Source organism: Mustela erminea, chromosome 17 (genome assembly GCF_009829155.1).
Source record: "Mustela erminea isolate mMusErm1 chromosome 17, mMusErm1.Pri, whole genome shotgun sequence".
NCBI lineage: Eukaryota > Metazoa > Chordata > Mammalia > Carnivora > Mustelidae > Mustela > Mustela erminea.
Window position 1 is genome coordinate 7,258,202 of NC_045630.1, and position 23,745 is coordinate 7,281,946.

Below are 23,745 nucleotides of genomic sequence, written 5' to 3' on the forward strand. Positions count from 1 at the left end.
CATGAGAAGTCAAACTTTGGGTCTAAAGTTCAAATATATATATATATATATATACACATATATATATATGTATATATCGTGAATACACTCTTGATTGGGTAATTAAAATAAATAAAATCATGAACAAAGAGTTGCATGCACAAAGGGCCGTGGTTTGGAATTCTTTTCCATGCCCAAGGAGATGAGATGCCCTGCTCATCTACACTAGAAGTATAACAAATACTTAATTAAATGTGTTTTTTGGTGGACTCGTTTGGAAGAGTTAAGCAAGATAATTATCTCAGAGAGATAGACCCATACCCAGGGAGGACCACAGGAGACACAGGGTCAAAAGTCACAAAGAAAATAGTAGCAAAGTGCTACTTAATGCTGAGAAAAATGGGAGTGAGCTAACGTTTTCACAGACAGTAGGATTGATTTTGCAAAGTCTACTTGTTTCTCATCACCTGGATAATGCTAAGTTTACACACACAAAATGCTGAACACACACACACACACACACACACACACACACACACACACTCTGACAAAGAGAAAGGAAACGTCATGACACTTTGTGAGACCAATTGCTGCATCTTAAAATGCCTCAAAATCATGGTGATGAATTATTCTCTTGGGAGAATAAAGTCAGGAATGATCGAGAGAGGTAGAGAGACTTCAAAGTATATTGGAGAGCTCAAACATAGTGAAGGCCAAAGGAAGGAGTATCTGGCATTGTATAAAAGACCCTGTGTGGACCTGAGACTGATCTGGATCTTCGCCTTGAAAGAGAACAGCCACCAACGGACTGTAAGCGAAGGACTGACATCATCTGATTTACATTAAAAAAATAATAATAATATGTAGGGAATGGATTTCAGAGCAGCAAGGTGGGAGCAGAGAGAACAGTTTGAAGTCTGTGCCGACGGCAGTGGCCTGGACTGGGGCAGTCGCAACTGTGCCGCAAGGAAATAGTCTGGGTCTGAGAACGGTCTAGGAGGTAAAATGTGGGAGACAGAAACTTTAACTGAAAGGGGAGGTAAGCGACAGATGTCAAGAATACCTCCTGGCTTGTACAACTCAGTGAATGTTGGTACCATTTGGGAAGAGAGGGGGCGCCCAAAGAGGAAGATATTTTTAGTGTGGAAGAGTGAAGGTCAACTTGTAGAAATGTTGAGTTAAAGGTAAGTCTGTGAGGGTAAGGTCAACCTGGGGTCCAATAGAGCTTTTCCTCAGCCAGAAAGGGAATCTGTTGTTTTATTCATAGGAAAAGTTAAGGACATGACATTTCATTATTATAGATGGTTTTCACGACTCTGTCCCTTGGGTCTCTGTTCCAGCTTATTTTCAGCTACCTGTCAGCAGAAGTGCTAATTGGGGATGGTAGCACAAGCACGTACACACACACACACACCCCACATGTCACATGTGCATACAGTCCCGTTGTTAAAAGCCGTCCCTTCTCAGACCAGTCACCCTTGGCACGGAGAAGTTACTTTCAAGATTCCTTCAAGTGAAGATCTCCCTGGTTACGCAGCTCAGAAAAAGTAGCTCTATGAATAGCTCCTTCAGAGACGGTTCTCTTCATAACTAAGCTCCTTCCTTTTGTGAACACTAGCTGCCGCTCTCTAGCAGGGTAGGCAATTTTAACACTAAATCTTTCTCGTCAAAGAGATGAGGATTTTATACTGTAATAAAGGCTTAGCTCTTGGACAGAGGCTAGAAGGGGTGAAGATCTGTATCTGAGGCACAGGAAATCAGGCTGCGAGGCGGGACCAATTGTCTAGGAGTCCACATGCCAGAGCAAATGCCACAAAACCAAGGAGAGCAGAAGCTGCTTCAGGTCTGGCCAAGAACACAGGGAGTTTGGAGTTGTCCTGAAGGTAGTCCTTACCCTCTAACTTCCATGCTGGAAGGGCTGCTCCATTTCACTTTGGTCAAGGCTCTAGCAAGGGCACAGTGTTGGTAGAGTGTTGGGGAATTCAAATATGTAGGGGATATCAAGTGTTTATGCTACATTCTTAGGATGCTGTCAGATGTGAGCAGTGCTGACTGGATCCCTCTGCTGTCTTCTCTTCAATGGCTGCCCCCTGGACCTGGGAAACCACTTGGACTTTGTGGAATTACCTCTTAACTCATTTAGCTTGTCCTCCTCATGGGTCATGATGACTGTGTCCATTGTTTGCTACTCTGAGGTTGAAATCAAGATATAAAAATCTTCCACAAAGCGTTTTGTCTTTCTTTGAGACCTAGAGCACATACTCTTGCAAACAACATTCTGTAGTACTTTAAAGCAAGTAGCCTGCTAGAGGGACCTCATACACTGAACCAATGGAAAAATAATAAATACAGATGTGAGCCATTTTTTCTGCCATTTAAGAGCTTAGTCCTAAGAAATTAGTATGGTGTTTCCTTAATAGTAGGAGTTATGGACAGAGGTTGAGAGGGTGTGGTAATAGGAAAAGAGTCTGTATGAAACCCATCCCACAGGTTCTCCTGATGTGGATACAGAGGTAAACAGCTGAGATGTAGCCCACTCAAAGGCCTAATTCAGCTAATACCCAGCCAGCATGGGTTCTGATCACCTTGAATGAGCAGGGTTATATCTAGGAAATATCTGTTCCTTGAATGGGTTTCATAAGTACAGATTCAAGTTGACAGTTCCTAAAATTGTTGTAGATTAGAATTTTAACTTAAAAAAATGGATCTGCTCTGATTACTTTCATGTATTTAATAGGAAGAGTCCTAGCATCAAGCTCCAAATCCCTAATGTATCAGTGAAAAATCCATATAAATGATCCAATAAACAGAATAACTTCCCCTGAATTCCAGCCACTTTCTTCTCCCTACCTTTGCCTCTCCTCAGGCTCTGGCATGCCTTCAGTGGTCATTACTGTGGGTATTTGGGACAGCGAAGAATGTTCGAACTATCACAATCAAGTGATTTCATTTTGCCATGTGATGTTAACGAATATCCGGTAGAAATAAAAGAAGAAAACAAGTTCACAGAGAAGAAGCAAAAATATGAATATCCTCTGGTATTTGACCGGCAAAAGTAAGACCATTGTTTTTGTTTTTTGTTTTGTTTTGTGTTGTATTGTTTTTATTTTTTTAAAGATTTTATTTATTTATTTGACAGAGAGCGAGAAATATCACAAGAAGCAGAGAGGCAGGCAGAGGGGGAGGGAGAAGCAGGCTCCCTGCTGAGCAGAGAGCCTGATGCAGGGCTCCATCCCAGGACCCTGAGATCATTACCCGAGCCAAAGGCAGAGGTTTAACCCCCTGAGCCACCCAGGTGCCCCATGTTGCGTTGTTTTTAGATGAAGAGACAAGAATTAAACTCTTATGCCATGTGACGCTGGGCTGGATGTGGAGAATTCAAAGGTGAACAGTCCAGGGCTTTTCAATAATGTCACAGTCCAGGGGAGGGGAGAAATACGGAAACAAAAAACTATAATTAAATATAATGGTATTTCTAAGAAAATTTAATTCTTAAGATAATCACAGAGGAATTAGGGGATATAACCAAACAAAGAGGACCAAAGAGGCAATTTTGGTATTCTTTGCTTAGTTGAATCCTATTTAAGGAAAAGCACTAATTAATGAAACACTATGATACATCATCAAGTTTTTCAAGACTTGGCAGTTCAGTGAGCCAACAAAGAAGACATGGTAGGAAATAGAGCAAGGAAAGTTTGTAGAGGCCAAATCACAATGGGCTCTTGGTATGGGCCAACATAAGGATTTTAAACCTTAGAGAAATCACAAAAGAATACACAAGAAAAGGGTCTGAAGAAAAGGATAGTGCATTTGGTTTTGGACAGGTTTAAGTTTAAATGCTTGTGAGACATCCAAGTGGAGATATTTAATGAGCATTAAGATAGACTCACCTGGATGCCAAAAAGAAAGCCACAAGCAAGTGCTTGAGAAAAAAATAGGAGACATGAGGTGACAATCCTTTAGGTTACTTTGTAAGGAAGTCAGATAGCTCTAAATTTGAATAAGAGTGTGATTCATGGGCTTGATTGTGTCTCAGGGACATGACCATTGCTTAAAGTCTTGGAGGAAGAGGACAGTTCCTCAGGAGGAAGTAGGGAGTTGGTGGAAGGTATTTTGTCCTTTTGTAATGTTCAGTTCTGGTTTTGAGTGATTGGATCTTTGTCATAATGGAAGAGATCAGTGCTCATTTGAGTTCAACATCAGCAAAGCCTGGTGGATAACCTCAGGGGACCAGTCTTACCTGGACTGGCAACATGGAATAAATCAGGCCTGGGAAAACTGACTAGATGAGCCCAAAGTGGGAAGAATCAGAGGGGATTATCTAAAATAAAATCCTTTAGGAAAATCCCGAGTGGGTCAAAGCTAGAGAGACTCAGTGCCATCATCCAGTCCAACAGCTGGTAGAATAAAAAGGAAGAGAAACTAAGAGTCACAGTCAACATAGAATTTGGATTAAGACAGGACCAGTTTGAGAAAAATCAACAAGGATTCCAAGTGGCTGCCAAACCCTGCTGAAGAGCTCAAGACTAGCCAGCAAGAGCCCTGGAGAAGAAGTCTTGCCAAAATGTGAGAGGTGGTGTCATAGAGCCAAGACTCATCAAGATGTGGTAAAGTTCACCAAGCAAAGTTGGTCATTCTTCCTTGGGTATTGCTGAGCCTTGACCGCAACCATCTGTCTTAGTATTCAAAATTGTATATTCTAATTTGGTCATATGCATCTCCTTCGCTAACTCTATGAGTTCCTTGAAAATTAAGACCATGTTCTGTACATCTTTCTATACCCAGGTCTTAGCTTACTGCTAAGCACACCGTAGGCACGCCCAGGGTATTCAAGTGAGCCAATAGGGAGTGACCTAAGGGCAGCCATATAGCATCATCAAGACTGGTGCCATGGGAGCCAAAGAACCGGGGACCAAAGAAAGAAGGATGTAATGGATATTTGTTTAGTAGGCAGAGGATAAAAGATGTGGGTATGCGCTGAACAGTTTTCTTTGTATCTTTTTATGCAGATGGAAAAAAATGAGCTCAATGTCTTTGCTTTTCAAACGTACACCTCCCAAGGCCTTTGAAGTGGATCATGACTTTAAGTTTTTCAAGTCTCTTTCTTCTCCCAAGGTAGCCATGAAACAAATGAACAAAAAAAAAAATCCCAAACAAACAAGAGAAAGCTCTTGGCTTTTGTTTTCCTGAATTTAGATCTCCCCAGTGTATTAGCTTTCTATTGCTGCTCTTAGGAATTACTACATATTTGGTGGTTTAAACAACACGAACTAATTATCTTACAATTCTGTGTGTCAAAAGTCTGATCTGGGTGTGCCTGGGCTAAAATTAAGATGTTGCCGGAGCTCTGTTCCTTTCCTGGAAGCTCTAAGGGGAGAATCTCATTGCTTTAGTTTGTGGCCCTCTTCCTTTGTCTTCAAAGCCAAAAATATGGTTTCTCCCTGATGGTTTCCTGGGGGTCACAAGTCTCCAACCCAGCAGGAAATGTTCTCTGCTTTTAAGGATGCTTGTGATGAGATTGGGCCCCCCTGGAAAATCCATCTCCAGGTTCCTGATCTTAATCACATTTTGCCAAGTGACCTTTTGCCAAGTGAGGACGTGTAGTCGTAGGCTGGGGGTGGGGAAATAGGGTGTGGACATCTTTGGTTGCCATGATTCTGCCTATCACAGACTGACACACATCAATGCTGAATTAGAGGAGAAATGGGTCCCACTATTCATTCTATTTCTAATATTCCTAAAGAGTGTATATAGCATGAACTGATTTCTTCAAGATCTTCCACACAATAAACCAAACTTAACCTTTCTAAACAAATCTCCCATTATCAACCTACTGTGGCCCTACCCTCTACAAATCAGGCTAGTTGTTTGCTGAGCATTCCTGTCTTCTGTCCCTTAGTTCACATGAGCTGTCCTTGTCACATCCAAGGCTTTCTCTCCCTGTCAAGTCCATCCTACCTTTGTAACTGACGAGGGATTAGTGTCTAGAATACAAAAGAATTCCTAAGAAATCAATAAGAAGAAAAGACAGTCCAATTTAAAAAATGGTAAAATACTTGAATAGATCACAAAAGGAAAAAAATTGCCAGTAAGCACATGATGAAATGCTCAGCCTCATTGGTAAAAGGTGGAAATTCACATCAATAACATTAGGAGGTACCATTTTACACCCAGCAGACTGGCAAATATCAGAAAGTCTGAGTCTCCCAAGGGCCAGTGTGCATTTGGCACAATCAGAACACTAATGTGGGGGTGGAAGTTGTGTAACTTGCTCAAAGCACTTGGGAAAACAATTTAACATTAACCAGTGAAGTCGAAAATAGGTATAGCCTACTAGAGATGTCCCCTAGAGAAACTCTTAAACCTTCAGAGGCAGGTACAAGGGTGCTCCGAGCAGTATTCTGGAAGAGCAACAACCGGAAAGCAGCCTAAGTGCTCACGAACGGTGTAATCGGTACAGAATTATAACACATTTACAGATTAGGATACTATGGAGCTGTGAACATAAATGGACCAAATAACCCTCTCCTATATGGATAACAGTCTGACAAATGCTACTGAATGAAAGAGTGTGCTTAAGAACATGTATGTAACGGTGGGGAGGGTACGTGCTATGGTGAGCGCCGTGGATGGTGTAAAACTGATGACTCACAGTCCTGTGTCCCTGAAACCAATAATATATTGTATGTTAATTTAAAATATACCTATATTAATTATCATTCATATAAAAGTCAAAAAGAGGCAAAACTAAAAATATTGCTAAATTCATAAAAGAAAAAAGTTATACAAATAAAAGCAAGGCAATTAAAAATACAAAATTCAAGACAGTCATTACATTTAAGGGCAGATGAAAAGGACTGAGAACCCCAAAGTTGACAGAATTGTTTCAACATGTAAAACAGAGCAGTGGATCCACGGGTGTTCGTTCTATCATTATTCTTTTACACTATCAACTTCATATTTGATAAATACTTACTTTTTTCCAAATGAAACAATTTCCACAACCCCCACCTTTCTGTCCAGATGGCACTGGGCTGCTCCCAGAGGGCAGGAGCACAGACGGGAGAGGGACCAGGATGTGGAGTGTGAGACTTAGGTTTAATCTTAGATAAATTATTGTATCTCTTTCCTCACTGGAAAGCCCTTCAAAGTGTTATTGTGAGGATTAATTGAGAAAAAAGTACACCTGTTAATCCCAGATACTCAACAAATGTTAATACCACATTCCCCAACAACCCCCATCTCTCCTGCCTTGTGTCTTCCAGCATATACATTTACTGTGTTCTCTAGTCAACCAGAATATTTGTATACTTACTTTACTGCCTACCCACCAGAGTCCTAAGTTCTTTATGGCCAAAGACATAGGCATAGCACACAACAGATACAAAATTTTGTTGAATAGGATTGAAATAGCACATCCTAAAAATAAAGATTGGCATAGACTTTCAATATCCTCTTCCAATTTGAAAACAAGAAACAATCTTCTAAAGTGATTTAACTGAAGCATTAAATACATTCGGGGAAATCTGGAGCAAAGTTTTAAAGCTCTTGAAACAAGTGCCCCAAGGATCTCCTTCTCCTTTGGACACCTTTGTCTTCTCAAATGGTTGGTAAAATAGCAAAACTTTAATGCTAAAGTTGAATAAAAACACCTTTCTCTTAGGAACCTCTGATTTTTACCAGAATCTTGTTTTGCCCATTCATTTTCTTTTTCAATTGTATAAAATGTATTCATTTCCTTCTTTTTGACGTACCATTATCAGTAATAATAAAACGATACTAAATCTTACATATGAGTAACACCACGCAATGTATGTTGTTTCATTTCATCTTCATAAGTAGTCAATAGAGGAAGAACTTGCCCAAGATAGTTCAGTTAATAAGCAGCAGAGTCAGGATTTGAACCCAGGAATTTTGCTGCTGATGGAGTGTGCCCTCTGCATTAAACATTCACTCCTGTGTTTTGCAGATTCGAAGACGTGCCTTAGAAGGATTCCTGACAGAAAACCGGGAGGCCGGGGTTGTTTTTGGTTCTCTGCCTATATACAGGGTGAGTTGGAGGTTTTGAGGACTGTGGTGGTTTAGAAAACAGTGGGGAATCTGACGTCTCATCCCTGACCCTGGGCTACCAAACAAGGCTAAAGAAAATCACATCGCCAAGCCAGCTGTTGCTCCTATGGGCAAGCTGGGTCCGATCCCAAAGAAGTCTCTAGTTCCCTGTGTCCGTGGCCTTGATCCCTTGTCTCTGCCATTCCACATTGAACACCACAGGAAACTAGTTCAGACTCTATCCTGGTTCTTCATCACCTACGGCATAAAATTCAAACACTTTTAGCCCAGCCTGCAAACCTTCCATAATCTGGCTTCTGCCTTTACTGTCTAACCTCATTTTCTACCATTTCCCCCACGTACCTCACACTGCAGCCAGGCCACACTACGGGCCTTTCCTGAAGCATCATTTCTCTTCCCTCTTCTGTGACTTTGCCTGTGCCGTCTCCCTGCCCGGAATTTCTTCCTCCTTACTCACCCTTCCAGTTTCCGCTCCAGATAATCTCTGTTAAATTAAAGAACTAATTCGATTGGGGCACCTGGGTAGCTCAGTGGGTTAAAGCCTCTGCCTTTGGCTCAGCTCATGATCTCAGGGTCCTGGGATCGAGCCCCACATCAGGCTCTCTGCTCAGCGGGGAGCCTGCTTCCCTCTCTCTCTCTCTCTGCCTGCCTCTCTGCCTCCTTGTGATCTCTGTCAAATGAATTTAAAAAAAATTAAAAAAATTTGACCAGGAATAATAAACTGAAGATGAAATCGTAATTAATTAATCTTAATTTATTTCTTAAAATGTTCTTCCTCCTTCCCAAGAGAGTGTTCATCATAACAGGAGCTCACACTTCAGCTGTAGGTGACGATAAGGACAGATTGTCAGGAAGGACTAGTGGGCATCTGGGAAGGAGAGCATGTTGTAAAGCAGTTGGAACTTTTTCCCCCTATTCTCCACCCCTGAACTCACATTACAGAAGTAATTGGCTGAATTATGTCCTACTAACTCTTTATTTATGGCTTCTAGGTACCAAGTCCCACCAGCCTGAGATTCCTTCCACTCATTGGTTCAGAAGCACAAAGGGAATCTGCAAACAGCATTGCAGGGAAAAAGAAGGGAGGTCATGTTCAACATGATAAAGTGAGTACCCAGAATTCCAGAGTGCATCCCCTTTCTGTCTGGATTGTTAATTAATTGCTTTGTTCCCAGAGACATGCTGGGACTAAAATTATCTCAATTCATACCCTCGTCATGAATATTCCAGGATGCATGCATTTTAGCTTAGGGGAGATGGAAATCATGAGTTTGCTGATTGGAGAGAAAAATCGAATAGGATCTCCTAACCTGACAAGTGAAACGTCTCCAGAGATAATTTAAGACTTGGACTCACAGCCTACTTTTAAAAGCTAGGCCATGTGACATCACATGCCTGTGGGCTCTTTGGCGTCCTTGAACCTGCAGGATAGAGCCATGATATCAGTAAGATTCTGACTCACCGGCCAAGTCAAGTTTTTTCATGCATTAAGAAGTGTAGCTAACATACAATGCTTTACAGTTTACGGAACATTTTTACAAGTGACTGCCTTCATTTTCACAATAATTGCAAAGGAAAAAACTGGGAAAAGATGCAGCCTAACCAGAGGGTAAGTGACTTACCAAGGATCCCACGAGAATGAAGGGGTAAGCTGAGATGGACCGTGACTCCCGATTTCCCGCTCATCCTATTAAACTGTGCAGCCTAGAAAGTTCCAATGCTGTCACTCTTCTACTCGTTCTAGGAAGCTGGTATGGGCCCAGCCAAACCTGCAGCCATTCATCCCATCGTTAAAACAGATCAAACCTTAACAGAAGAAGATCTAATATACGGTACTTTTTAGAATGCTCTGTCCCATGAAATCAGTTCTTAAGGCCTATGCCTAACAGAATAACAGATATAACAATCCCAGCTACCACAACAAAAAGCTGCTTTATTTATTTATATAGAAAACTTGACCGTCATTCTGTCCTCAAGGACATAAAGAGAGTTTGAATGATTCCTCTTAATCCTCAACTCTACTAAGAATTTTTGGCAAAAGAACAGTTTTCTATAAAATAATACAATTTATTTTTTTTGAGTGATGAATGAAACACAGTGGTATAAATATTTCAAAACTAACAGATTGTCAAAAAAGTGTTTTGGGTTTTCTTTCTTTTTTTTTTTTTTTTTTTTTTTTTTTTTTTTGGCCTATATTTGTTTTGCCTCATTGGGTATTAAGTATACTTTACATTCTCTAAGTACAAACCAAGTGACAGAAAGAAGATGGCCAGGTATGTCTTAAATGCCAGGGGGAATAGAAAAATGGAATTAAAAATGAATCGTGGTTAATGTACATAATGAACAATGTACACTGAGATAATCAGGAATTGATTGCAGTATGATTAGTTTTATCAAAGCATGAAATATAATAAATTACTTGCCCAAAAGCAAAGGAATTTTTTATAGAGCTGTTGTTTTAATAGACCCTTAAACTCTGGGAGCTCATTAACCACACAAAAAGGGCAAAGGAAGTAGACATCTCCATTTGCTGATGGAAAAGGGACCACAAAACCATAATTGACAATTCTCCTTCTGGTTTAATGAAGAGTTAAATGTAGTCAGGGATTAAAATCTCTCCATTAAAATGCTTCCAAAATAAAAACTAGGTCATATTCAGGAAAATTATAAACCTCAAAAGATTAACAATAAATTCTGGAAACTGACATAGATTAAAGGACCACTGTGTCAACTGTCAGCAATTGTAGGAACCCATCCAGCCTAAGTGGGGAAATCGTGGGGGAAGCCAAATCTAGAAATATACATTAAATGCCAATTTTCATGAAAAGCACCTCCAGGAACCTGGGCATAAATTTACCTCAGAAAGTTTAGTGTTCAAATTCTAATTTTGTGAAGCACACATGTACAGAATACCTTGAAATCCCTACTATGTGCCTTACACTGTGCTAGACACCAAAAAGCCTTTCATAAATCAAGGCGCTCACAGTACAGAGGAGAGAAAGATCTCTGAGCAAGGAGTCCCAAAACAGGTCACTTAATGTCTGACATTATTTTTAAATAATAGAAATGCTGATTCCAACCATTAATGTCTTTAAGGGGTTTGTGAATCGCTTTAGAATTAAACAAGTTATAAGACATTAACCATAGTACAAGAAAATACACATACAGTTGACCCTTGGACAACACAGGTTTAAATTGCAAGGATCCCCTTATATACAGATTTTTTCAAGAAATATAGTACAGTTCTTAAGTGTATTTTCCTGATGATTTTCTGAATAACATTTTCCTTTCTCCAGCTTACTTTATTGTAAGAATATGGCATCCATACTAATCAACTGTGCGTTACTGGTAGGGCTTTCAGTCAGCAGTAGGCTGTTGGTAGTGAAGTATGGGGGAGTCAGAAGTGATACATGGCCGTCCTGCTGGATGGGGGATTGCTTAAGGGTCAACTGTAGTTCCGTTTCAGCTTACACGTGGGGAGAGAATGGGAGAACATGAACTTTGTGACGTGCTCCATTTACAAAACTGTGAGAACATATCCAATAATAAAAAATGGTTACCTGGAAGGTGGTATACAGGACAGCATATTCTAGTTTTTTGAAGAGTAACAGAAAAACTCACAGTTTATTTAAGGTGCAAGGGGATATAAATTGCAACATTGATATTGCTGGGGAAAATGGCTAACATTTGTTTTTAAATTAGTGTCACGGCTACAAAACCAAACATTCCGTATGTACTCTTTCAATCAATCTTCATAATGTGGAGGTAGCTATGATTACCTCCCCATTTTATATTCAAGAACACTGAAGCATAAAAGATAAGTAATTTAAGATCCCCAGAGAAGGACATCACAGAGCTGGGATCTAAGCACACCAAGTTGACTTCAGAGCCCGGACAGAGTCTACGAACAGCACTGAAGGACTCTCCCTTCCGACCACTCTCTGTCCCCCGACCCAGGTTCATTTTTCTTCATCTCTCCTGTCACTACCTGTCCTTATGTTCTAGAAAAGCTCATGTATTTGTAATGATTCTTTCCCACTAGAATGTAAGATGCACCAAGGCAGGTACTTTGACTTATTCTCGGCTGGAATTCCAGCGTCGAGAACAGACTGACACAGAGATGACCCACGTTCAAAACATCTGCTGAATGGAAGAATGAAGGACACCAAAGAAGGGGAGGAGGTGCGGAAGGAGGTGCGGGAGGAGGTGCGGGAGAATGAGCGCGGAGAGCTGGAGAGAGAGACAGGAGTGTACTTGGGAAATTGCTTCGGTTGGTGGCAGACTGATATGGGGAGCGGAGTTTCCCACCTTGTGTCTCAGAGGGAAAGAGCGGTCAGGTTACCTGGAAGTGTTCAAGCCAAACAGACCTTTAAGTGGTGGAATTTGGACCTTGGGGCTCATTCCTTTTCTTTACCTTGAACTCTCTGTATTTCCTCTCCTCTTTTTCATCTTTTCTTCTTCCTTATAATAGGCCATAAAATCAAATCGATGTATGCTATAAATCCTAGTTGAATATTATGGACAAAATTTCTGAATTTTTAGACTAAAGGAGTTTAACTTTTTATAGTTCTGTGTTCCAAAAATAACCAATTCAAAACTCATTTTCAGGTCTTATTTGTAGGATGACCAACATTATCAGCATTATCTTCATTTTATCTTCCTATAAGTCAATGGATTCTGAAAATATTAACATAAAACATCTCTGTGCCTTATAACATCCTAGCAAACTTCTCTAATTTGCTTTGTTTTAACCAAACCTGTATAGACTGGGCAGTTGAGTCCCAGCATGGATAACTGCCCAGTCAAGTAGTTCGTCTAAAGCTTCTGCTCTTCTATCACATCCTTCTGGAACTCCACATTTTTATCCTGGAGGCACACAGGATAGTTAAGTAAATAATTGATACTTCCTTACTCAGAAGATTAAAATCCTTACAAAAATTGTGGTGCAACTTGACCGTGAAAAATTGTATTGGTCATATAATGCCAGTGACTAACCATCATGCCCCTTATCTCACAGGTAACACGGAGGAAAAGTCTGAAAAGACATTTAGTCCCACAAATAAATCTGGCTTCTTCCTTCTTCCCATCCATCCCCAAGTGAAGAGAGGAGAATTGGAAGTGGCTGCTGTGTCCAGAGCTGCACGAAGAAGGGCACGATCGGAATGATACTCCAGTCCTTATTTCAGGGTGAACGTGAGGGCCCAGCAGACGCTGTCACCCACAGCTCTGCCCTCGCGCCGTCCTATCCGTGGAGAAGGTCACTCAAGGAACTCAGCTCTGAACAAGCAAGCCACAAGCAGCCAGGTGTGCAGTTCCTTTCCTACATGGAAATCCACTTAACAGATAAGCAGTGTTTCTTGTTTACTGTCAGTCCAGTGACACACAGGGAAACAAAGAAAATCAATAGCATTCGTAGGTCTAAAATTATACGGTTTTCAATGACCAGCTTTTTGCCTCCTCTGTCCCCAACCCTTGCTCACCCTAATTCATCACCAGAATTCTTATCCAAATATGTGCAGTGAAGAGGCCAGATGCTATGCATTATGCAAAGAAAATTATTAAAAAGAAAAATGTGCCAAGCAAGCCTCTAGCGTTTTGTCTTCTTCATTTAGGGAAATGTCATGTGTAAGAAAATGTTCAGAGTTTCTTAGATAAAGTTAGAAGTTATTTACATATCCTCTAGGAATGACTCCAGATAAAATGAATGTGAATGGTTTTATGAGCTTTCTTTTATTAATTCTTTTATTAATTGATTTCAGTGATTTGGCCAAATGATGCATTTTACCAATGGGTATTCATGTATTTTTACTTTTTTTTTTTTTTGTATTTTTGTATTTGTATGAAAGCATCTAAATTTGATCAACAGAAAATGAGCTTTTTGAAAGATAGATTAATTGATTGATCTGAGAGAAAGAGAATAAGTAAGTGGAGGGGGGCAGAGGGAGAGACTCTTCAAGCAGACTCCCTGCTGAGCTCCACGCGGGGGGCGGGGCTCCATCTCGCCATCCTGAGATTATGACCTGAGGGAAACTAAAAGTTAGATGCTTAACAGACTGAGCCACCAGGTGCCCCAGTAAATGAGATTTTTAAATAAGTCAAAGGCATGAGGAAAGTATCAGAATTGAAGCCTGCAGATTCACTGACCCAAGTCTCTTTGGGAAATGATTCAAATGATGAAAGTGATTCCCATGTCAAGGGTTATATGCACCCAAAGCACCAGGACTCGGTAAGAAAAAACAGGGGTCTCTTCGTGTTTGACTCTGAGTCTCGAGACTCAGAGTCTGTAGAACTCTCTCCATTTTGAAAGGGTTCTATAATTCTTCAAATCCCAACAACTTTGGAAAAATAAATTTTTTATTCACATAAACTTCATTTACATGTATTTTTACTTTTTTTCTAGGCAGGTGCTAATTTTTGGTGCTTGTAGGAACATGATCATTTCTCCTACTAATTTTCTTTTTCTTTTAACTTTCTGCTTCGTGTATTTTTTTTTTTAGATTTTATTTATTTATTTATTTGACAGAGAGAGAGAGAGACAGACAGAGAGGGAACACAAGCAGGGGAGAAGGGTGGAGGGAGAAGCAGGCTCCCCGCTGAGCCGGGAGCCCGATGTGGGACTCGATCCCAGGACCCTGGGTTCACGACCTAAGCTGAAGGCAGACGCTTCACTGACTGAGCTACCCAGGTGCCCCTTCTTTATGTATTTTAATTACATAAGAAACTAAAGTTCCAAGAGAAAATATTGAACATTATGGTTTTTAATTGTTAAAAATGATTTGAATCGTTTACTCAAATGAAAGAAGAGACTCTAGAAAAACAGCATAGTTACGGAAAATTAGCACCTATCAATACCTAAGCAAACCAAAAGATCCCTTTTTAAAAATTGAGGTATAAATGACATATTTATGACATATTATAATATATTATATTACACATATTATATATATGACATATTATATCAGTTTCAGGTGTACGACATAATGATCTGATCGTAGTATTTACTGTAAAATGTTCATCACAATAAGTCTGGTTAACATCTGTCAACATACATAGTTATAAAATTTCTTTGTGTGTGTGTGTGTGTGATGGGGACATGTAAAATCTACTCTCAGCAACCTTCAAATATGCAATACAGTATTATTAACTATAGTTGCCATGCTGTCCATTCGTTAACAGGACTTACTTCTCTTACAACTAACCGGAGGTCTGTACCTTTCGATCCTACTTTATCCACCTTGCCCCGAAGATTTTTTTAAGGAATTCTAAAAGCAAGAAAGAAAACTTACAAGTTTATGAAAATGATCCCATTTCCCTCCTGTAATCTCATTGTAAAAAAAAGGCCATTGTATCCGTAGGCACGGATTTCCTAAATTAGACCATTCTGAATAGCCTGCCACATACTCAATCCCCTTAACATGGCACTCAAGACCAGAAATTTGCATTCCCTTCCCTTTTTAACTGAGGAATTCTCTCAAACCTCTTTTAATACACGTACATTTTCTTGAACTTAAAATTTAAAAAATATATTTCAACATTTCTGCATGTTATATAGTAAGTGATTTCATTTTAGTATGTTGCTGAAATGGCACTATAATTATAACAATATAATTTTTATGACACGTTAATTTAAAACTTTTATCTTACTTTTCATTTATCCAATGATGGGCTAAGGTAATCATTTAAGAAAAGGTTACACTTGTAAATAAATTAAGAATAGTTCATTACACCATGTTTGGTGTGGAACGTTTAAAATGTTTACTAAAATATAGGTAATGATTTCTGCTTCCCATAATGGTAGACAAGGTAATTTGGGCCAATCACTCCCACTGAGGTTGACTAGAAAACATGGACAAGATATAAAAAGAAATGTTAATGAAGGCATCCAAATGCAAATAAGGTGGTGAAGCATGAACATGCCAGGTGCCCCTGGGAGACTGAGGCTCGGTCGGGTAGGTGAGCCCAGCTTTTGAGGACAATTTTCCCACATGCAAACATGTGCTGATTCCAGAAGGGAAGAGTAGGAAGCTGAGAAGCTGAAGTGGTAATTAGGACCAAGGGAACAGGGAATGGAATCCAGGCCTCATTGAGGGGTAAAGCCCGGTCAGTTCGGTTGAGGCCCCAAAGAACTACAACCTAGAAATATGGGTGACAGAAAGGTAGACAGATCTCTACTGAGGACTACAGTTCACCGTCCAACTATTCCAGTTCCTGAAATTGAACTAAGATAGTCCTAATTTGGTAGATCCCCCAGGAGCCTGCAGAAGCAAGGGTAAAATACTGTGGGAAAAGGGGACATCATTTCAGGCCTTCAATTACATCTTCATTATTTCAATTATATGTCTGACACACTATGAAAAAATGACTAGTTACACGAGGCAAAACAAGAAGGAGAAGTGACAGAAAAAGCAGGTAATAGAAACAAGCACACTGTATTATTTTTTAATCTTTTTTTTTTTAAAGATTTTATCTATTTATTTAACAGACAGAGATCACAAGTAGGCAGAGAGGCAGGCAGAGAGAGAGGAGGAAGCAGGCTCCCTGCTAAGCAGAGAGCCCGATGCAGGGCTCGATCCCAGGATCCTGGGATCATGACCCGAGCTGAAGGCAGAGGCTTTAACCCACTGAGCCTCCCATTTTAAAGCCACTTTAAAATAATTGTGCTTTCTCTATTGGAGATAGAACACAAGATTTAGAATTTCAGCAGAGAATTAGAATTTGTTGATAAGAATCAAATTGAAAATTCTAGACCCCCAAAATAGTTACCAATATTAAAAATTCAGTCAAAGGTTATAATGACAAAATAGGTCAACTGAAGAGAACATCAGTGAGCTGAAAAATAGGTGGTAGGTATTTGTTATGGAATTCTTTCAAATTCTCTGAAAATTTTCAATAAGTTTTTAAAGATTTTATTTATTTTCAGAGAGAGCACACACAAGCAGGGGGAGGGAAAAGTAGCCTCCCTGCTGAGCAAGGAGCCCAGATGGGCCCCTTGATCCCAGGACCCCGTGATTGTGACCTGAGCCAAAACACTTAACTGACTGAGCCACCTAGGTACGCCTGAATGTGGCTTAAAACAACTATTTAAAACAACTATTGAGGAGCACCTGGATGGCTCAGTGGGTTAAGCCTCTGCCTTCAGCTCAGGTCATGATTTCGGTATCCTGGGATCGAGCTCTCTGCTCAGCAGGGAGCCTGCTTCCTCCTCTCTGCCTACTTGTGATCTCTCTCTGTCAAATAAATAAATAAAACCTTAAAAAAAAAATAAAACAACTATTGGGTGGCTTAAAACAACTATTTTATCTACCCATCATTCTGTGGGTCAGTCATTTGGGCTGGACCCAGTTGAGAACTTCTGATCTCCTGGCTGGTGTCAGTCACTGCCAGGGAGTGGCTGGATGGTCCAAGATAGCCTCCTCACATATCTCATGGTGAACCTCTCTCTCTATGTGGTCTCTCATTCCTGCTGAAGCTAGGCCAGAATTCTTCACCAGATAGTCTTGGGGTTTCAGGAGGATGAGAACAAAAGCTACAAGCCATCTGGAAGCCTAGGTTGAAGATTCACAGAACGTCATTTCTGCTGCTTTTTATTAGCCAAATTCAGTTACAAGGCAAACCCAATTCCAGTGAAGGAGGGGGGTGGTGGTGATGAAGAAATACTACAAAGGGGCATGCGTACAAAAGTGGGAAAAATTTGTGCCTATAATTTTTGTGAGCTATTGCACCCACCAAATTGATCTTTAAATGTAATACCATCTTAATCCAAGTCTCTGCATTTAAATTAAAAAATTTTAAATTGACAAGTCTTCAAAACTTTAATTAAGAATATAGAGAGTCCAAAATGATATTAAAAAGGTCAAGAATAACCAATACTGTAAAGAATAATTCCTCTTGAAAGATCAGAGTACAGAATTGCTTGACTATATATCAAGACTTATTATAAAGCTATAGTAATTAAGACTGAGTGGTATTAGCACAAGAATAGACCAATAGATTGGAGGAAAGGGCACAGAAAGCAACCCTCACCTATCTAGACATTTGATTTATGTCATAGACCACACAGTATTTAAATGTCTTTTCAATAAATGATCCTGGGAGACTTAGGAGAATTAGAATATTGAAAAACATATGAGAAATGAACTCTACTTCATGCTATGCATAGAAATCAGTATCATGTGATAATCCTAAGAATGAAAAGCAAAATATAAAGTGACTTTAAAATTAAACAAAGGATAATTTGTTTATGAGCTGGGAACAGGGAAACCTTTTTTTTCTTTTTTTAAGTAGGCTCCATGCCCAGACAGGAGTCCAGCATGGCTCTTGAACCCATGACTCTGAGTTCAAGAGTTGGAAGCCTAACTGACAGAGCCACCCAGATGTCCCAATAATTCTTAAATAGTTCACAAAAAAGTACCTAAATACAAAGAAAAGGTTTGGCGAATTGACCTATATTAAAATTTATAATTCCTGTTCACCAAAAACACTTTTTTTTAAATTTTTATTTTATTTAAGAGAGAGAGAGCCCAAGGAGGGGGAGGAGCAGAGGAAAAGGGAGAAGCAGACTCCCCACCCAGAAGGGAGCCCGATGCGGGGCTCGATCCCAGGACCCCAGGACCATGACCCAAGCCAAAAAGGCAGACACCCAACAGACTGAGCCACCCAGGTGCCCCTCACCAAACACACTTTTAAGACAGTAAAACAGCAAGCCACAGAATGGCTGAGATTAGTATCACGTATAAGAAAAGACTTTCATCAAGAATATACGAAGAACACCAACAAATCAATAACAAAAATACAGATACTCCAGTAGAATAGGCAAGAGACACAAGCTGACATTTCATAAAAGAGGATATCCAGATAGTCAATACATGTGTGAAACGATACTTGATCTCCCTAGTAATTAAGGCAATGCTACCAAAACCACCTTAGATATCTCTATGCAAACCCCAGAATGGCAAAAATTAAAAGAACTAACAATGCCAAGTATCAGCAAAGATAGACAACATCAAGAACTCTTACATACTTCTAGTGGAAGAAGTGGAAGTCTAAATTGGTTCAGTCACTTTGGAAAACAACTTGGTATCTATTATCATTGAACAAATGCACATTCCATGACTCAGAAATTCTATTCTCAGGTCTATATTCCCCACAGAAATATGTGCGCAAGTACCCCGACATGTAAATGAGTGTCCAAAGCCCTGTTACTTACAATATCCCCATACTGGAAACAATCCAAATGTTTTTCCACCAATCCATGTGGAATGGATAAATAAATTTTTCATACGTATTCATATAATAAAACATAATAAAAATGAATAAACTATAGCTATATACCAAACAGGGATAAATCTCACAAATAATAATGTTGAGCAGGAGCCAAACACAAATTTACATAAGGTATAGGATTCCACTTGAATAAATCTAAAGACCAAAAACAAGAAAGAACTATAGTGTTTTAGGTATGAATTATAGTTTATAAATTAAAAAGAAAAAAAAAGAAATGCAAGGAAGTGACTGCTATAAGAATCAGGATAGTTGGTTACCTTTTAGGAAGAGGGAAAGTGTAGTTATCGGGAGGGTATGGAGGGAATTTGTATTGGGTCAACTTAGCTTATCTGCACTACTTTTTCCAGAATTTTCCATTCTATCATTTTAAGTTAGAGTAGGCTGTCTGAACTCGAGCACAATATGGAAGGCAAAAGTGAAGCAGTAACCATACACACACACACACACACACACACACACACATATATATATATATATTTTTTTAATGCACAAAATGTGGTTCAGAGTACCAGGTATGGTTGCATTTAGTTCATATTGTCCCTGACTTCCTGGTTCACTTTGGTCCTACTGACAGAGGTACACATGGGGCAGTCCTGCACTCCTACCATGACCCCAAACCTCCTTCAGCTTCTCCAGCTCCTGGGCCAGAGTGTCTGCTTTGCTGACTTCAGAACCAGAGGCAACAGTTGTATATAAACTGTTTACCCAGCATCTACAGTTGTATAAAGATAAATCCTATATTCTAGAGCAAACTTCATCATTTTCTGTAATGGAACCTCGATTGATTCCATAAGTGTTGGAGGCCACGGCACGGCTGGAATCGAGGACCAAACCAGGCCCTGACTTGTGTCTCCTTCAAAGTCCGGACACCTTGACAAGGTTAAGGACGGGCAGGTTGAGTAACACTGAGAAAGGGTCTGTGCTCTGTGTCGTGCGCTCACCTACGTGACTTCCCACACACTCTCCCTGCAGTAGGGAACAGTGTGGCCAGAGTTCTTAGTTAATCCTTGGTGTTCTGTACCTCCCATGATCCACTCCCTGGTTGATTGTCTTGCTAATAGCTTTAGCGGAAACTACCTGGGCTCCCGAGGTTTGCTTGTAGTTAATGTAAACTTGTTATAGGAACTTGCGGTCATCTGACTAGGTACTGATATAATGCTCCTCCTATTCTGGTTTGCCTTATAAATGCTTGTAAGACGTGGAATAAATTTGGCACTGTTGGACATCCTCTTCAGTGTCCCTCCTGCCCCCATCTCTTTGTCTCTTAACTATTTTTCATCATCCTCTTAGCCCCCACGGCTACCCTGGTCGATTTGTCGTGCTCGCCGCGACACATAAGACCATGAGAGAGGCTTCCTGAGTGCTGGGAACATTTTATTTTTTGACTTGTGGTGATAATGTGAGCTTTCCATCTATCTTTAGACCAATTTTTCTATAGTTAATGCTATATTTCACAAGAAAAGTTTAAAAAATAATTAAATTACATATTATAGCCAAAATAGACCAAAACTGCTGTCAGGACTTGTTTTGAATTTTTGCACTTACACATTTAAAAAATGGTTTCTTTTAATAATTGTTGTCTCATTTCTAAATAATGAGATTTGAGAAAAGGGCTTGGGATGCTAATTACAGGTTCTTCTCTGAAAATATCACATTATCATAGGTGTGTATGGTCTTCTTTCTAACAAGAAGGAAGCCAAAATATAAACACCACTGAGTTTTTTCTCCTTTAATTCTACTTTGAAATGCTAGAGACATATTGATGTGCTATTTAAGAATGTTGATAAATGGATGTAATATGTGAATTTAGTTATGACCTTGAGGACATTTACTGAATTAAATGTTATTGTCCTCATTGCCTCATTGTATTTCAACATCGACATTTGTTACAATTCCTGCCTTCAGCCGATACCCATTATGAGTATAAATGCAACAAAATAGGAAAATGTTAAAAGCTTATGAGATCCTTGCCAAACCAGTGTGACCTCCACAAAACATTACATGTCTATACTATATATACTCAGAAGCTCTTAAATCATCCTATTTTAAAGAAGAGAAATATATAAAGTATTAAACTGTTAACTTTTAAAAATAGGAAACTGAGGAGGCCTGGGTGATTCAGTTGGTTGAGCACCTGACTCTTGGTTTTGGCTCAGGTCACCATCTTGGGGTGGTGAGACAGAGCCCCACATCAGGCTCCCCACACAGCATAGAGTCTGCTTGAGATTCTCTCTCCCTCCCTCTGTCCCTCCCACTTTTGTACTCTCTCTCTCAAATAAATAAATCTTTTTTAAAAATGGAAATTGAAATATAAAGTATTATTACTTTAATGATAGAACTCTCCAAGACACCATTCACAACTCATGGGCATTCATTAACAACTTGAGAAATCCCACACGGCCAGGTCTAGCCCCAAACTAAATATTCAGTCTTACCTACATGCTAAATTTTAGGCAATCCAGGCTACTCACCACTTCCCAGTGGGCTCTAAACTTTCCCTTATTTTCCTTTTCTCTTGCTCCTGGCCACCAAATATCTCCAGTTATCAAAACAGTACCATATTTCAAGGATTGGGTAATTTTACCTCCTCCATAAATCCTTTCCCTGTGTGCTTAACTTCATCGGAAATGATATCTCTTCTCTCTGGCTTGCATAGAGGCTTTCCCCCCTGAATCTGCCTTGTAGTGTTAAACACATTCTACTTTGAATTCATTAATTTCCAGAGATTCATGTATTTCCAGAGTTTCATGATTTGGTAGAGTTCTTCTGAGAGAGGGAGGTTTGGGAATCAGGAGCTTTAGTGTTAAGCACATCAGTAAGTGTTGAGAAGGTCAACCAGAGAAACTTCATAAGATGAAAAGACAAGGGAACTAAAGACAGAACTCCAAGGAATATCAGTATTTTTTTTTAAAGATTTTACTTATTTGCTTAACAGAGAGAGATCACAAGTAGGCACAGAGGCAGGCAGATGGCAGGGGAGAAGCAGGCTGTCCGCTGAGCAGAGAGCCTGACGTCAGATTCGATCCCAAAACCCTGAGATCATGACCTAAGCCGAAGGCAGAAGCTTAACCCACTGAGCCACACAGGCACCCAGGAATATCAGTATTAAGAGGCAAATAAAGACTTACTTAGAGACGAAGAGTCAGAGGAGAGTCAGAAGAGAATTGAACACACAGAAGCCAAGACTTTCAAGGAAGAAGTTATCAGTGGTGTGAAATTTGGCAATGACTTCAAGGAAAATGATGGGAAGGAAGCCCTTTGTGTTAGCTGGTGATGTTTTTACCCAGCTTCCTTGTGGTTCTGAGAATTTTGAAATATCTAGTCTGTATCAGTCTTCCAAAAATAATATATTTTTGGCTGTGAAAGTAGGGTGGCCAGAAGAGAAAAACTGAAGGTATCTGTGAAGATATCTGATCTGTGATCAGCGGTATCTGTGATATTTGTTGAAGGAAAATTTGCCTTAGACCAGAGGCAGTACTTATCTTTTGCTGTGATGGGAAACAATGAGTAGATACAGAGATGAAATAGTAGTCTCATGGAAGAAAAGTTAAGGGAGTTCCTGCCAATTTATCTCAGCTTTCCCCAAGAATAATGATTAAAAACTAACATACATTTAATATTTATTATCTATCAGTCCCATGTTAAGCGTTAGACATAGATTTTCTCATTGACTTCTTGTAATACAATAATGCTATTAGTATCTAAATTTACATAGAGGTAACATACAGATTCTAAGGGATACAATGCACCCCAATATTTACAGCATTATCAACAATAACCAAACTATGGAGAGAGCCCAAATGTCCATCGACTGACGAATGGATAAAGAAGATGTGGTATATATACACACATATATATACTACGGAATATTACTCAGCCATTAAAAAGAATGAAGTCTTGGCATTTGCAATGACGTGGATGGAGCTCGAGTATATTATGCTGAGCGAAGCAAGTCAGTCAGAGAAAGACTGCTATCATATGACCCCTCACTCATGTGGCATTTAAGAAAGAAAACAGATGACCATATGGGGAGGGGGAGAGGGGAAAAGAAGGGAAGAGACAAACACGCTGTAAGAGACTCGAGGATAGAGAACAAACTTAGGGTTGATGGAGGGCTAGATGGGTGATGGGTATTAAGGAAGGCACCTGCTATGATGAGCACTGTAAGTGACGAATCCCTGAATTCTGCTCCAGAAATCAATATTGCATAGTATGTTTATTCCCTAAAATTTAAATTAAAATAAATATATTTTTAAAGTAAATTTATGTAGGAGAACACAGGGACTTAGAGAAATTAATTTGTCCAAAGTCACGTCTTCAGAAATGGAGAAGAATCAAATTTTGATTCCCAGGCCCAAATCATTAGCCAATCAGAACCAGTAGTGAAACTGAAGCAGGGGCTTTAGTGGGTGG

The 23,745-nt window shown here is 39.7% G+C and overlaps 1 protein-coding gene across 4 annotated transcripts in view; it reads left to right on the forward strand.

Annotated features, from left to right (window-relative positions):
* Positions 1–13,651, forward strand: part of WDR64 (WD repeat domain 64) — a 138,702-nt gene extending 125,051 nt beyond the window's left edge. For all 4 annotated transcript variants that reach the window (XM_032318652.1, XM_032318651.1, XM_032318653.1 and 1 more), the window contains 5 exons: positions 2,846–3,034; positions 4,989–5,094; positions 7,949–8,029; positions 9,042–9,155; positions 13,067–13,651. In XM_032318652.1, coding sequence (XP_032174543.1) covers positions 2,846–3,034; positions 4,989–5,094; positions 7,949–8,029; positions 9,042–9,155; positions 13,067–13,150 — 574 coding nt within the window. In that variant the 3' untranslated portion in view covers positions 13,151–13,651. The remainder of the gene's footprint in view (positions 1–2,845; positions 3,035–4,988; positions 5,095–7,948; positions 8,030–9,041; positions 9,156–13,066) is intronic.
* Positions 13,652–23,745: the final 10,094 nt, after the last annotated feature.